At 44.6% G+C, this 17,080-nt stretch overlaps 1 protein-coding gene across 1 annotated transcript in view; it reads left to right on the top strand.

The window, feature by feature from the left end:
• The window catches only part of TESPA1 (thymocyte expressed, positive selection associated 1), a 523,617-nt gene extending 518,590 nt beyond the window's left edge, over nucleotides 1-5,027 (top strand). The window contains exon 10 of the mRNA XM_069231034.1: nucleotides 4,293-5,027. Coding sequence (XP_069087135.1) covers nucleotides 4,293-5,005 — 713 coding nt within the window. The 3' untranslated portion in view covers nucleotides 5,006-5,027. The remainder of the gene's footprint in view (nucleotides 1-4,292) is intronic.
• Nucleotides 5,028-17,080: the final 12,053 nt, after the last annotated feature.

Here is a 17,080-nt window from a genome sequence, read left to right as displayed (position 1 = left end):
TCGCCGCCCACAGAATGGCTATCTCTGTAAATGATATTAATTCCTGTTGTATCTGATGATAGAATCCCGCATCATCCATGTTAGGGGCGTAGATATTCAACAGACGATCTCTCGGCCATCAAGTAAGCCATGAAGAAATATGTAACGTCCTTGCACATCTGCTTTTAGACTTTGTAGTACAAAGGGAGTCCCAGGGGCCACCCAGACCGAAACCCCTCTAGCGCAGGAGGAATAGGTTGCAGAATATAGTTGCCCCCTCCACCTTTTCTACACTGTTTGCGCTTCATTCTCAACCAAATGAGTCTCCTGCAGGATAGCAATATTTATGTAAAGCCGCCGAAGGTACGTATGCACTCTATAGAGTTTCACTTAGGAGTTTAACCCCCTAACGTTCCATGTAATTATGCATGTTATGGTACCCACCATAGTCTAATCTGTTCCACACACCTCAGCACCCGTCTGGTTCATCCCCCCACCCCAACCGCCCACGGCCCCCACCATATAATTCCCCGGTTCATGCTTGCGCAACCAGACAAGTCGATGTCCCTAAACAGAAGGATACTCACAGCGCTTACAGTGTCAAATATAGCACTCCAACTCAAACAAGAACCCACAGATAAGTTCCCCATCCCACCCTGTGTAAATACCTCCCACAACTAGTGTCTGCCCAATCGAGTGTGTACCCCGCTATCACTTATATAGTCCAGAAGAGGGAGGCGATCGCCACTCCTGCTTGATAGCTAGATTCAGGTCCAGACAGTGCTCCGACACTCCGCCCGCGCCAATCGTCTGGCCCGCACACACAGTGTACCCTCAAGTAGAACTAACAACAACAACAATAGGCGGGGGTTAGCTCAGCTCCACCATTCCGCAGCAACTCCCGGCACAATCATTGACCCGGACCCCCGCTACCTCCCATCCATAGTCCGCATCAGAAAGAAAGGGGAGGGGTCAGAGAGAGAAGGAGGGCACAACAGGGGGAAGATCTCAAAGAATCCCCCAAAACCAAAGTATGTGGCTCCACCCCGACTGGAGGGCCAATGAAGCATTCAGGTGCCCACAGGGCTTAAATCCAGAGACAGTCTGCCCACAACACTGGGGGACCCAGAGCGGGAGAGGACGCCTCCTACGTGACAGGTTGGCCTCCTCTCGCTCCTGTCTCTGATGTTCAAGACTCAGGGTGCCGTCCGAACGAACAATCACTGGGCTTCCTTGGCCGGCACGGGTCTGCGAGTGCTCCTCCGGGCTGCAGTATGCCCCTCTGCTGTCCCTCTGGGCCTTCTGCAACTCTTTCCAACCAGGAAGTCCTGCGTTCCCGCCACACCGTTCTAACCAGTCCCAAGCCGATTCAGGAGATGGAAAAAAGTGCGAGCGACCTGCATGGAGAACTTTCAACTTAGCTGGGAACAATAGCATATAGGTATAGCCCAGTTCTTTAAGCTTGCGCTTAACACCCACAAAGGGTTGCCTCTGGAGCTGACCATCCTGGTATAGTCAGGGAAAAAACGGAAGGTGTCATTTTCAAAGGTAGGATCTTCATGTTTGCGCACCTCCTGCAATATTACATCTCGGTCTCTGTAGTCAAGGATCTTGGCTATAATTGTTCGTGGGTGGCTCCCGGCGGCGGCAATGTTAAGGCTTTGTGCGCACGCTCCACCACAAATACAGCTGAAAAGGGTGCCTCAGGTAACGTTTTTTGGATCAAGTTTTCCAAGAAAGCCTCCACATTTGCTTCCTCCACACCTTCGGGAAAGCCCACTATGCGGAGGTTGTACCGTCTTGCCCTACCTTCCGCATCCTCGACCCTCGCCTCCAGCTTGTGCGTTTAAGCTTCAAGGATGGCCACAAGGCCTTCAGCGTATCCATCTCCGACTGCATGCCCGTTACTTGTTTCTCAGTGGCAACCAAGCATTCCACCACTACCCTTAGGTCCGCACGAAGAAGATTGACATCCACCGCTATGGCTGCGATCTGAGTTTGCATTGCCTGCCGCGAGGACTCAATAGCAGCCAGGATTTGCGCACCGGTGGGTTCTGCACCTTTCTCCAAGGGGCCTGGGGGATCTTTTTGTAGACTCCCACCTGAACTTTGCACCGTGTATTGGTCCATTCGCGTTTGCTGCATACTCTTTTGCATTCTATCTTTGCCCATGGTATCCACCTGCTGGGGTGGCAGTCACGAAGGGACACACCAATGCCAGGCTCAAGCCCTCCAGGCGCGAGGCAGGCAGTCAAATTCCGTGTTCCTGCTGCCCAACACTTCTCAGTCTCTTAACCTCCCACCCCCGTGGGGGTGCCAGCATATGTAGAAGCAGCGCAGGTGTCATACCCGAGCCAACAGATCCGATGCACAGCTTGATAGTTCCGCACCCCAGAGCCGGGCAACCCAAGAATTCTGGCAGATCTCCAACGCAAAGGAGTCACTCCTCAAGAACTAGTCCAGCAACACCTCCAGCTGCCACTGTGTGCCCAATGCAGCTATGTGAGCCCCAAGCGTCCAGGGCCTGTGTAAACCCCGCAGGGGGAAAGCACCGATCTCCACCGCTGCCTCAATCACCACAGCAGGGCTCCAATCCAACTGGGAGTCCCAACTCCAACAGTGTACCCGCTCTCTCGCAGGGGATAGCAAGGGGGGGCGAAGAGTCAAATTCCACTCAACCCTTCACTCTGAGTGGCTCCCCTGCAGGAAACTTCATCCCTCGATTTGCGCCGCTCCAGTGTCTCCTGCACCAATTTTTGCCGCGATTAAATCACGCCTACGATCGCGGCCGCCATCTTAGGGTCAGGCCCTCCGCTTGCATGCCCCCCTGCTGCTCGATTTCGGCGCCCAGTGCCTCAAACGTTCTCCTCCACCGCTCTCCCCGTACACTCCTCAGCTCCCGCAGACTCCAGGACTTGGCTGCCAGGTCCGCTGGGGTCCGGGGGCTACAGGATCAGGGAGGATTACGAGCCAGGATCGGGAACACTCGTTTAGTGCTTCCGATCGGCCATCTTGCTGGCCACGCCCCCGACGTAACTAAACTTAAGGAGGCCCCTAAGCAAAGTACATAGATGGGCCCCCTCCACACCCCCTCAGGAGCTCTAAGGCCTGAGTACTCTGCTGAGGGGGAGCCCTAGCGTTGGAGCTCCCTTCCCCCCTCCTCACTATGGGGACTGTAGGGGCCTTAGTTACGCCACTGGCTTTTTAGTTTCTGTAGCTTGTGGAAGTAAAACTTTATTTCAATCAGTGACTTTTAGCCTTTCTTTCTGTAACAAACCCCAGAAACCCCAGTGCTGTATCTTTTACTAGTGTAAGACAGTTTGGAAAATAAATTAAATGTAGATGAATCATATCAGAGGAACAAATGACAAAGGAAAAAGAAGTAATAGATCTAGAATTTAGAAAAAAGTGATGAGTTTTTCTGACATAAGAACATACCTTTGTGTAACAGAAGAGCGACTGTCTTTAAGGAGATAGCATAGACCATTAGAGGAAAGGCAGGTACATTTTCCCAAGTGTAAAGCCAACATCTGTGCAGTAAGGTCGCTCTGCTCTCCCATCCCCTCCCTAATCCCCTCCACCACCCGTTTCCCTCCCTAACTTCCCTCCCCCTCCTTTCCTCTTCTCTCCCATCCCTTCCCCTCCTCTCCCCATCCTTGCTCTGCCCTTCTGTCCCTTTCTGTCCCACCTCTTTCGTCTCCTCTCCCTTTCTCTTCCCTCCCCTCCTCTCCTCTCCTCACCTTCCTTCACTTCAATTCTAAAATCATCAAGGGTTAGTGAAGTCCCATCCATGGTCAAGAACCCCTGACTTTGACCAAAAGTGGATTCCTGCAAGTCCTGTATGAGGAGTAAGAAGTACGTCAGAAATAGCTTTTCTATTGTTGCAAACCTTACATGTTGTTTCTGTTTATGTGGCGTGAAGCAGGTGGCCCTACTTTATTCAGCCAGCCTACAGATTAAGCTCCAGATATGTCAAATTTAAAGAACTTTCACAACCCTGCTAGCTGTTGAGTCTTATACTTTTTTATAAAATCATCCAGCTGGCATTGGCTATCTCCTATTCCAAAACGTACATGGGTGCTTCACTGCTCATACTTTAGCCTTGTCCATCAAATCATAGGTATACAGGTAGACAGTCCTGTCCACCATTTATGATGGGTAGGCATGGACTTGAGTTTTAGAGTTGGGTCTTCTTTATGTCAGTCACAAAGTCCATAAAACTACTGCAGGGCCCCATTCATTCACATATGTAGGTAGTTTTTACTTCTCTTCAAAGCCAATCTTCAATATTGAAAATTGATTTTTATTTTCAGATCGCTTTAGACAAGTGGAGACACTGACTGCAACAGCCAATGCTCTCTTCTGCCTGTATTCCTACGTCTCCAAGACTCCAGTGCAGAAGATTGCCCCCTCCTTCAGTTTTGTAGAATTTGGAGAAATTCCACACAGCATGATTACACCAACAAAACAAGAGCCCATTTCTCCTGTGAATCGGCTGAAAAGAGCGGTTTCCCGAATGTGTGTGTACACCTCTTCCAGAGACACAGGATCTTTTCATAAGGCAAACCAGGTCACCCCTAAGAAGCTCAACAGCCTGGACATGGTGGTGCATGAAGTGTTGGAGTCTGTTCAAGAGGAAAAGCTGAAAAGTGAGAACATTTTTTATGTATCATCAGATAGACATTCTGAGTTGACTTCACATGAGGAGACTTTGGATACCTCACAGGGAAGAGCACCATCCTTCAGGTCGACTGAGAGATTTGAGGCCTTAACGGCCATGAACAAGTCACTGGTCTCTGAGGGAGGAGCTTGGTGTGTCTGTCCTACTGAAAAGTTACAAGCCTCGGGGCGGACTAAGCAGTCTGTTCTGAATATGGGCAAGTTAAAATCAGTAGACACACAATCGCCACCTCCTGGACCTGAAAGGAGGTTAAAGACCCAAAATAAATTGTATTTTTTTCCAAAGGAAAGCTCAACAGTAATGGCACATAAAGAAACAACAGGTAATTGGGAGAAAGAAAAATAAAGTGTAACTTCTTTTGAAGCAACCCGTAGTGAATTGTTAAAAATATAATATCCTACTGTTTTGGTTATGTTCGCCTTTGTCTACCATATGCATCAAGTCGGGCAGCAGATTGCACATTTCTAGTTAAAGAAAAGTTGTCACCATTCTGTCATTTCTGTCTTAAAAAAGGAATGACATAGTGTTGGTTGCAGCTTGAAGTTTCCAAACCTATTTGATTTCCTTCTGGAACTCTACTTGTTTTTTAGATGGTTAGTGTTAGACCTGGCATCCATGTTTTGACTGTGTGTTGGACTGCGTTTTTGTTGTTTTTGGTACTCTGTGCACTTTACCGCTGCTGGCCAGTGCTAAAGTGCAAGTGCTCCTGTGTAAAATGTATGTGTCATTGGCTTTTCCATGATTGGCATATTTGATTTACTAGTAAGCCCCAAGAAGGGTGCGCTGGAGGTGCCCAGGGCCCAAAAATTAAATGCTACTAGTGGGCCTGCAGCACTGGTTGTGCCACCAACATGAGTACCCCTATAATCATGGCCCAGACCTACCACTACAGTGTCTGTGTGTGCAGTTTTAAACTGCCAATTCGACCTGGCCAGTGTACCCACTGGCCAGGCCGAAACCTTCCCTTTTTATACATATAAGGCACCCCTAAGGTAGACCCTAGGAAGCCCCAGGGGTAGGGTGCAGAGTATGTTAAAGGTGGGACATGTACTGATGTGTTTTACATGTCCTAACAGTAAAATACTGCCAAATTTGGTTTTCACTGTTGCAAGGCCTATCTCTCTCATAGGTTAACCTGGGGGCTGCCTTTAAATATTCTTAAAGTGCAGATTCCCTTTGAGAGTAGATAGAAATGTGGGGTTTGGTGTTCTCTGAAGTCCCAATTTAAAAATACATCTTTTAGTGAAGTTGGTTTTTAGAATGTTAGTTTGAAAATGAAACTATTAGAAAGTATGCATAGTCTTGCTTTAACCATTCTGTGACTCTGCCTGTTTGTGTATTTCCCTGTCTGGGTCAGACTGATAGTAGGGCTGTTTGCGAATCTCCTCTAGACAGTAACACAAAGGGAGCTGGGGTGTAGCCTGCATATCCTGATGAGCCATCTGAGCTGGAGTGGAGGGAGGAGTGGTCACCTAAATATGAATGGGCTGTGCCTGCCCTCACACAGTGCAGTCTCCAACCCCCTGGTGTGTGCCTGGGGCCTGGACTGGGAAAAGCAAGATCTTGTGAACAACAGAGACTTTCCTTTGAAGTTTGCCTACTTCAAAGGCAGAAAGGGGTATAAGTAGTCGACTTGCAAGTAAGTTAGTAATACAAGCAAAGGACATCCCCATCTATAAATAGCAGCAGCCCATACACCATTTCCCCTTTTCTTAATGCGTCAGACTCTAAATCAAAAAGCAGCCTATGAACTTTTTTTCTTAAGTCATCCTCCTCCCAGGACAAATGTTGAACTTACATTGCATGCAATTGTGCAGCTAGAATATGGGTAGATGCTTGGCTAGTCGAGATAGTCACTAAAAGTAATTCAATAGATATATTACCATCAGCAACAGGAAGGACTAACAAATATCAGAGATTGGATAATATTCGCCTACTTCGTCTTTAATGAAATCAGAACTATCCTTTAATATTATCTAGGAAAATCTTCAATTTCATTACTATACAGTAGGCTCAGTTATGCAGGTTCAAATCCTTTGCACAACTTCAAAAGCTGTATGCCCAATAGGGATGCAATAGAAAGTACCCTTGACCAATCTGCAGTTCTCAAAATATCCTCCCACCTTGCCTCTGCCCAAAAAGCCCTAGAACCCTTGCCGAGTGAGCCCTAAAACAGTCTGTTTCTACCCCTGCCATGACTATCATACCTTCAATCCACTGACTACAGATAGTAAAAGACACTGACTTAAATGGCCTGTGTAAAGTTATCAAAAGTTGTGGCTCAGTTGTCCTCAAAATCTCTGTTACATGTGTATACTGCTTTTGACATCTGATCAAACATATCTTTGGTTTGTAGAGGAAAGGTAGAGAACCTAATGGAAATATAGACATTTTGGTATATTTTGCTATTTTAAAGTGAATAGTCCTGGGCAAAATTTAAATTACAGTGGTGTAATTCTCATAATGTTTTGAATTTTGCATTAGCCTTGTTATTCATAGTTCCTAAAATTATGTCATCATACCACTTTGCGTAATTATGTGCCATTCCCTTTAAGACATTACAGCAAAATGCACCAATCACTTTAAATATTTACTGCAAACACACACAGACAACAGAGCTCAAGCAAGTATTATGCACTGTGCTTTTGTTAAATGGTTCCCTGCATCAAAAATTGATGTGAGGATGCACTTTGCCCTAGTATATAGCACAAAATTATAAATCTGAATTTCACATTATTTATGTGTCATTTTGACAAAATTTCATAGAGTTATGCTTAACCTAACGATTTGAATTTCACATATCCCTAAAAATGAACCCTCATAGGAAAAACATGTACGGCACATACTGTATATCTAGCACCCTAAAATGTCATACACTGAAAAGAAACTGAGCACAACACCATTACCAATTGTTCTGACAATAGTTTCATGCATAATCTATCATTATACTCCAATTATGGAGAAAGCTGAAGAGCTAGCTCTATATCCGATAAAGTAGAATTCCACGGCCTGGGTGGGTGCATATACCTGATACCCTTCAACAATCTTCAAACCATTTTAACTTCAGCTTTCTGATGTCCTGCTGCAATAGCTGAACTACATCCATTAATAGTTCCCTTAAGAAACTGTTCCACTGCTAAGAATGCCAGAAAAGTTAGAACACTTGTGACATCAGAGGAAATATTATCAATACCTCCTTCCACACACCAGCTACTCCAGATATCATCCCCGCTGACTTATAGGCCATTGAACCTTTTGTTCAGGATGTTCTGATATAAGTGGAAGCTGATTCTGAAAGACCCAGCATGCCTGTGAGCACCTCAAAAGACTCCATGCCATCAGAGTGAGCCAGCCATCCAAACAAAAGGTGTGAATCTCCTCAGAGGGTCACAAAACAGAGGGGTGTATTTACAGGAAAGTCGCTCACAACTATTCCACCACTATTCAGTAAGAAAAATAAATATTCCCACTGTGCTCTCGGAAGGAGGACCCACCCCTCTCCTCCACATAAGTCTCAAATGAGATAAAGCAATATACAATCAAAGGCACACATGTCTCCTCAGAGGGTCTTTCAACCGCCTAGGAAGGGTTGGAATGAGAATTGGGCAATTAACTGGCAATTCTAGGAGTGAAGGGAATCAATGCTATGCCCTCCACAATGGAATTACCAGTTTAACACTTGCAATTTGTCTGTGGATCTGGAAAACAAATCATGAATCATGATAAATTGTGGAACAGCATAAAGAGTCCAGCTGGACCAATCCTAAATAAAAGCATCCATTTCTAGGGCTTTGGGATATGTCTCAGCTGTAAAGTCTTCCTAACCGAGTTGTCAAGTAGGATACAAAAAGGTCTAAGCTGATAGGGGAGAGGCTATGGCATAACGGACTGAGCTGACAACTTAGCACTAAGGAACCAGGTTTGAATCTCAGTGGCAGCTCAACATCCTGTGATACTAGACAAATCACTTAATTTCCCCTTGCCTAGAATTCAGCGCCTTGATACCCTCACAGGTGATTTGCTGCACTTTACAAATCCTGGATTTATGTTTTGTTTAGAGTTGTTTAGAGCCTGAACAACTTGGCGATTCAGACACAACTCACTACTGCCATATGTGGTTTTTTAATACCATTCTGCTACTGCATTGTTCGGTCCCAGAAGGTGTTCTATCATTGAAAATGATTTTCCCCTGTAGACAAAATTCCCAAAGGAACCTGCCTAGACTCATCAGTAGCTTTCACCTTGTTCCTCCCAGTCCATTTATGTACCTGACTACTGTGATGTTGCCCATGTGAAGAAAGATCACACATTCAACCCTGTTTTTAGTAGTGCTCTGGATTGCATAGGAGCCGTCACGAAGCTCTGAATAGCTTATGTGCATTAAAGATTCCTTCATGGATCATCCTGTGCCACATCTGATTGAAAGACAACATGTATTGACATGGGGAAGATAGCACGTCCAGTCCATGTGTCTAAATGATTTAGCCACCAGCCTATCTCCTCTTTTGACCCTAATTTAAAGTGACTGTTTGTGAGCTTGTTAGAGATCTTTTGAAGGTGTCTTAACTTCAAGTGATAAAGAGACCTGTAATAGAGAGGTCAGGGAAAACATTGCCTGAATTCAGGAGAGAAAGCCCACGAGCCTTACCAACTGACAGAGAGCAATTTGATGTTGTGACAAGGTTACCCTCTATCCCTTATTTATCACCTTTAACTTTACTTCTAGCGAAAGAAGAATCTCCTTCTCGGAACCCCATCAGAAACCTCAAGAATTCAATTCTTCTTGAAGGCACTAACTCCAATCTTTCCACATTGATAATGAAATTCAATGACTGACTCAACTCAATGGCCACTTGAACTTGCTTCACGAGTCTCCCTCTCTCCTTTCCCGGGAATATATCATCCAGGTACACCAACATTCTCAGTCCCTGTGCTTTGACAGCCACCAATAGTGGCCTCATTAACTGAATAGAATACCAAAGAATGGAGGATAGACCAAATGGAGTGGACTTGGATAAGAATACCTGTCCTTGCCACATAAACTGCAGGTACTTCCTGTGCTATTGACATATTGCCACTGTCAAGCAGATGTCTGTTAAATCTAGATGCACTATCCAGTCCCATGGAAGAAAAATGCCAACAGACATATGATGTTGCTGACAAAACCCTTGAGATAAGTGACATGGTTCTGCATCCCCCTTCTGCAACAACTCCTATACCTCACCTGTGACAAGATCCCAACCTTGCTGAGAAAAATGTATTGGCAAATGCCATCTGATCTGTATTGGGGTTGCACAGAATTCTATAAAAGGCCTCCGACCATCTGCAATAAGCATGGTTTTTTTTATAAAATACCCTCGTATTAAACAAAAGGGGCATTCTATATTACATTGCCACAAGGAGAGAGGACACTACATTTACCCTCCTCTTACTTCTCCTCTGTTCGCAATAAAGCATTCTCCCCTTCTTCTTTATGGAAATAATGTTGGCTTCTTTACTGCTGGCAATAGAAGGGTCCATTGAAAGTCCGCCCGCCAGAGAATCAACCCCCATATCCACCGGCTCTTGGAGAGTCCCATCCACAAACATGTGCATTGTCTCTTGTCCACAGAGGTAAAGGCCCTTACGTACCAACCAATTTCTTTAAATTCATCCCCAAGCAGAGACCCTTGAGAAGTGTCCCCCTATAACTGAGCCTGCTTACTCTCTCAGTTGGGGATCAAAACGCAACAAGTCTCTTGTGTGTCTCCAATGAAAGTCCGTATTTGCATTTCCAAGAAATCAGATGATCCCTTGGGCTCAACCAGGAATTGTTTCTGGGTCCAATTAACCCTCTGACCTCTTCACTTCAAAATGTGAAACAGGACCTAGGGTATCCAGTAATTTATCTTGGCATGAGGACTATGCCATGGAGTCTAGGAACCTTTCCACATTTGCTTTGAAAATGTTTTAATTTTAGAATCCACACCCAGGGGCGTGGCCTCTTTCTCATGGACTATTGGCCCTGGGGCACCCTGCCCTCATTTTAGATCACAGAACCCTATCCACTGACCTTTCTGTCTTGGATTTAATATATTCATCAGTAACCAGCAGAGGAGCCCACCTCACTGAATTTGGATGCTGAAGGAGCCCAGGCTCAAACCTGACAATACATCCTTCATGCAAAATACACATGTGAAGCATGTTCCCAGTTTTCATCTTTTTCAGGATATTAGAATAGTCATAAACATCACTGCAATAATTGTCATTGTCATAATATTCATCGAAATTCTGTGAACATAAATCATCATAGGTCCCCTTACTCCGTCCTTCCATATTACCCACAATAGGGTTTTGCCACACTGACATAAAGTAATTATCTTCCTTTGGAATTGAACCGTCACCAAATTAATCTCCGTCGTACCTATTACGGGAAACATAATTTTACTTCATCATTCTTTTGCCACCATGACTGTACTCAGAATTTCCTACATCAATGGCTGCACTTCTAAATGATGAAAAGACCGCTATATTTAATCAGAAACTGAAATTTCCAAAAATGCATAAAGGTTTATAAAAAAGAAAAACTCATCCTCATCATTATTTAAAATGGGGCCAACCACTTTAATCAGTAAAAATCAGGGAATTGAACTCATACAATATTTTCTCTGAACAAGTTACATCAAATGTAGTAAAAAAAGTACACAGAAAAAGTTGTGCCTTTTAAATGTTATACACATAAAGTCTCACCTGCTTACAAAAGCAATTCCAGATAGAGGCAAGCTTAAGCATTGCAACCGAGATAATAAAATGTATTAGAGCAGTGGTTCCCAACCTTTTGACTTCTGCGGGCCCCCGTGTTATGATAACTGGAGTCCGGGGACCCCCTCCTAAATCATTACTGAAATCTGGGAACGTAATCTGTTAATATTCTTTAATTTTCTAAGCAGTCGGCTGACCACCAGAGGAGGCTTCGCAGACCCTCAGGGGTCCCCGAACCACAGGTTGGGAACAACTGTATTAGAGATTGAATACAATATAAACAAAACTCTCCCAGCTGCTTTGAGCTTCTGCAATATAATTAATCAGATGTGAGCTTTAAAAACAAACACATTCAAACTTAAATTGATAAACCAGCCATAACGTGCTGAAACGAAGTAACAATTCCCAAAGCTAGCGTTAAAGGTTGACTCCTATGGAATTGACACAAAACAAATGTGTCAATTTGACACACAGGCTTTGACGCAGGCAATTTGGTGAAACTGACCTAAAGGAATCAAAATTTCTGTTTAAAACAGAAATCCCAATGCAATGCAAGCAAAATGCATTTTGTAATGCACATATCTCTAGCAGCGAATTATGTATGAATTACTGCAATTTATAGGTGAGGATACCATTTGTTTGTGTTACTACCTTCCTGCTGTACAAAGTAAAGCAAGAAGGAAGATTGCATATTAGATCCTCCTGTTTGTAATCAAATAAGGGGCATATTATGAGCCCCTAGCACCACCAGAGTGTCACTTTTTGTGACGCTCCGGTGGCGCTATGCCCTGCGCCGTATTTACAAGGTGGCATTTAGCCACTTTTTGTGGCTTAACACCACCTTGTAAATATGACCCTTTCACATGCAGCCCTTTGCGTGGAAGGGGCATGCAATGGGTGTTGCCCTGGGTGTGCCACAGCAGCACCCATTACATTTTGACGCTGCCTCAGGTTTACGAGTTTTCGTAAATCTGAGGCAGCGCCAAAATGTAAAGCCACCCCAGGGGTGGCATTAGCAAGGCGCAACGAGGAGGAATACTTTTATTCCTCCTTGTTTTCTGCTTTTTTCTATCTGTGCTTCATTGAAAGAGCAATGCCAGACATGATTGTTAATGTGCGGGAAGGTGTCCCTTCCTACACATAAATAATCATGTGAAAATGACGCTTTGGCACTTCGGTGAAGTGCCAAATCACCATTACTGATTGTTCATGTGCTGGACGGGACACCTTCCCGCACATAAACAATCACACCCTTCAACGCAGACATACTTGCACAATGGTGTAAGGATGCCTGCTTTGGGGCTGGCAGCTAAATTTAGCGCCAGTGCAGGGGACAACACAGAGGTACGTCGAGTGTTTAATTTGTAAGTAAAAACGTGCCAGTGCCCAAAGCCCTCCTCTGAAACTCACGGCTGCTGCTATTAAATGTACGAGAAAAGAATACTGACGCAATGTAATCCTGAAGCCATTTCGGGCCTCCTTAATCCATTTACAGCCACTCCCTGCCCCTACAGCTCATTCTGCAGCTTTCTGCTTTTTCCACTTGTGACGCTTTTTCGTTTTTCTCTCCCTTCATCTTTCCTATATGTGTCTTTTGCTTGCAAGAAATGATTGAGGCAGAAGAATGAGTGTCGGCCCTCAAAAATAAGTGCTGGTGCCACCACCGGGTCAAATTAAGCACTGGGTGTGCCGTATTCAATTAAATATGGCGCATTCCTGCATTGTGAAAATGACTTAGCGTGGCGCTGGCAATTTAGGCGCAGTGTGGTGTGCTGTCATTTTCCTATAAATATGGGCCTAAATGTTATGTGTCTCAGTAACTAAAACCTGCAGCTGTTCACAATTTTGTGGTTTACTAATTTCACAAAAAATGGCTAAGGAGTGCCATTCCCACGATAATTAAAATACTTGCCAAAAAAAATAAAAAAATAACCTCAAGACTAGGAAAAAGAAAAAATAGCCTTGCACGGTCAGGGTCTTTGTTGTTTATAAGTGTTTTTACCTTAATTATGTACTGGCTGGGTAGTTGCTCTATATGCTGCATGTCATATAAATACAGTTCTATCATGGTGTTGTTAGGGGGCGCAGGACGACGCAAGGAAACTGGTGCATCAGAGCTGATGGCCAGTTCATTGTAAATGAGGCCCAAAGAGATGGAAAGAACTACACACAAAGAGAGAGAAAGGTAGTGGTAAGTGGGAAACCCACCTAATTTTCCCAAACAAGCTCTCACTGAGGCCACAAATCCCTATTCCAGAATCTAAAACTCAACAACCTTTGTCTGCCAAACCTGGATCTCTTGATGACATCGGTCCAACTAGGGTCATGACACGGTCAATCATTCCCTTCTCTTAGATCGGTTCGCTGCAGTTGGATAAAGTGGCTCTGCTCTCTCTCGGTTCTCATATTTTCCATCCGGACATAGCCCAAAACTTGCTTTCTCTACCTTTCAATCCATCTCTTTCTAAGTTAAGTACCAAGTCTCTCATGGATCATTCCTGTCACCAATCTTATTCGACATTTATGAGGCCATATTACACTCTGCTCTATAAGTTGACTCACTCATTCTCAGGAAGAGATTCAGCATATTCTTCTAGATTTGAATGTTGCAATGCTTGTTAACTAATACTCCCTGCTAAGACCATTACCAAACTACAATTAATAAAAAACATGATGGTGAGACTGGCCTATGGGTTGAGCAGGTGTGACCATGTAATGGAAGCCAGCTGCAAGGTACACTTGCTGAGGGTGAAGCAGAGAAATTAATTTACAAATCTACGCTGTTAGCCTTCGGGTGGGCTTATCCCAAGCTTTTTTCCTGTTTGCCTCACATTTTTGCTGTATCTTTTTGTTGGCTTCAGGACTCCAAGCACTTTATCACGCTGGCCAATGCTAAAGTATATGTGCTTTTCCCGTAAACATGGTAAGATTGGTGTATCCACAACTGGCATATTTAATTTACTTGTAAGTCCCTTGTAAAGTGGCATACCTCATACCCAGGGCCTGTAAATTAAATGCTACTAGTGGGCCTGCAGCACGGATGGTGCCACCCACTTAAGTAGCACTATAAACATGTCTGAGACGTACCACTGCAGGGCCTGTGTGTGAATTTAAAACATCTTGCCACGGCTTAAACTCTTCTTTATTACAAATAGGTCAGCCCTATGGTACACCCTAGGTAGCAAATAGGTCAGAGTGCTATGTAAGTAAAAGGCAGGACATGTACTTTTAGGGTTTACATGTCAAAGTACTGAAAACCATCCAAAGTCTTTTTTCACGGCTTTAAGGCCTACTCTTCTCATAGGCCAGCATACGGGATTCCTTAATTCTAGCTGTAATTCCCGATCAGGAAGAAGTAGCTACATCATGTTTTATATCACTGGAATGATAATGGTAAATTCTCTTTACTGGTAAAGTCAGATGTAACATTACTATTTAAGAAATGCCACTTTTATGAAGTGAAAAGAACAGATGATGGATGAAATGCTGAACAATGCAAACATTCACCCCCAGTCACAAAGATCTGGTTTAATCCATAATTTTTTTTTGCCCACCACATCACCCCAGTTTGGACCGAACCATATGCAAATCAGTCTTGACCCTGTTCCTCATGGAAACAGTCCAGCCCAAACTGACAAGCGAGGTCCTATGTCGACCATAAATAAGCATCCTGGAACCCGTTTCAGAGTATCACCCTTCATCAGCCAGACTAGCTTGAATCCAGTGAGCACGGGACCCACACCTGGGCATACCCACTTAGGGCAACAAAAGTAAAAAGAACAGATGACTAACAGAATGTTGAACCCCCAGTTACAAAGATCTGGGTTTAATTCATTGGTTTTTTGCCCACCACCCCAGTTTGGACCCAGCCATATGCAAATCTTGACCCTGCTCTCCATGGAAACAGTCCAGCCCAAACTGCCAAGCCACGTTCTTCCTGGTCCAGAAACAAGCATCCTACGACCGGTTTCATGGTATCACCTTTTATCAGTCAGACTAGCTTGAATCCAGAGGCGCAGTAAGCACGGGACCTACGTCTGAGCATACTTTTCCCACTTAGGGTGACAAAAGCAAAAATAACAGATGATGGACGGAATGCTGAACAATGCAAACATTCACCTCCAGTCACAAAGATCTGGGTTTAATCCATTGTTTTTTGCCCACCATGCCACCCCACTTTGGACCCAGCCATACGCAAATCAGTCTTGACCCTGTTCCTTTAAGGGACAGCCCAGCCGAACTGCCAAGCCATGTCATCCCTGGACAGGAAACAAGCATCCAGGGACAGGTTTCAGGGTATCACCCTTCATTAGCCAGGCTAGCTTGAATCCAGTGGGTCCAAACTGGTGTGGCATGGTGGGCAAAAAAATAATGGATAAAAACTCAGATCTTTGTGACTGGGGATTAAAGTTTTCATTGTTCAGCATTACGTCCATCATCTGTTCTTTTTACTTTTAGGAAGTGGGCATTTCTCTGATTTAACTACTGTGTGTGCCATACGACTGGGGTAGGTGACAGCTACACTTTGAGCATTCTCTCTAGACAGCCACAAACACAGAAATGGCAGGTTTGACAAAGGGCTCATCTGCATTTATCTGCATTCTGATGGGCCTTCATGGGCAGGAAGGATGGAGGGTAGCTGACACTTACACTTCATTAGGGAAGTACCTGTCCCCACACAAAGGGCTGACTACTCCCCAACTGGTTGCCTGGAACAAAGGTTAGGAAGAAACGATCTCTGTGCACTTCAAAGATCCTTCTTGGAAGTCACCTCCATGGCACATTGGGTATATGAACTGGATCTCTCACCCCACCAAATCAGTACACTACTGGATTTGAGAAGAACTCTGCTGTAAGGATACCACTTTGCTGGAACTGACTGTTCCGGGGAACTGCTTCTCTGCTTTGCTGAGCTGCCCTGCTACCTGCTGAAGAGAAGGACTGGTCCATCTCACCCAGAGGGACTCTAATGGCTTGCCCCCTGTTCTTCTGCAGTCTCAGGGACATTAAAGACTCCCTGCAGCACTCTTCTATCTTCTACCTGTGAGTTCTACCCTTGCCTAAGGTTCTACCTCGAGTCCTGGGCCCTAGAAGAAGGGTTCAGCAGCTGATTTCCACAGAACAATGCTGGACTGTCACCACTGCGCCAGTCGGTGTTGACACACTGCCCCGTCGACGCCGACGCAGAGGCTGTTCAATGACAGTGGATTCACAGCCTGCCAGCCTAAAAACAACAACACATTACATTCATCTCCATGGAGCTTGACGACGACACAGGGACCTGACTGCTTGGAAAATATTGAAGCATCGCCTTCGCATTTGCTCCTCAACGTCAAATTTGTTCCAGCCCAGGTACTTTTTTAGTTGTCCAGCGTGGATTCTGTAGCCAGCCTACACTCCGTAGCCACCAGTCTGAAGTTTGGATTTGCACTGGCCCCACACAACCTCAAGTAACCTTTTGACCACTAGTGACTACTTAGTACCATTTTTAGTTTAAGCTTTAAAAATTCATATCTCGAATTCTACTGATTGAATTTTTGTCATTTTGGACTTGTTTTACTTGGATAAACATTCTCTATTTTTATAAACCTGTGTGTAGTCTTTTTTTTTGTAGTGTTTTCATTGTGTTACTCTCTGTGTGTGTGTGTGTTGCACAAATACTTTACACAATCCTCTTTA

This window comes from Pleurodeles waltl, chromosome 4_2 (assembly GCF_031143425.1).
Source record: "Pleurodeles waltl isolate 20211129_DDA chromosome 4_2, aPleWal1.hap1.20221129, whole genome shotgun sequence".
NCBI classification, from domain to species: Eukaryota; Metazoa; Chordata; class Amphibia; order Caudata; family Salamandridae; genus Pleurodeles; species Pleurodeles waltl.
This window is presented reverse-complemented; position numbering and strand designations above follow the sequence as displayed.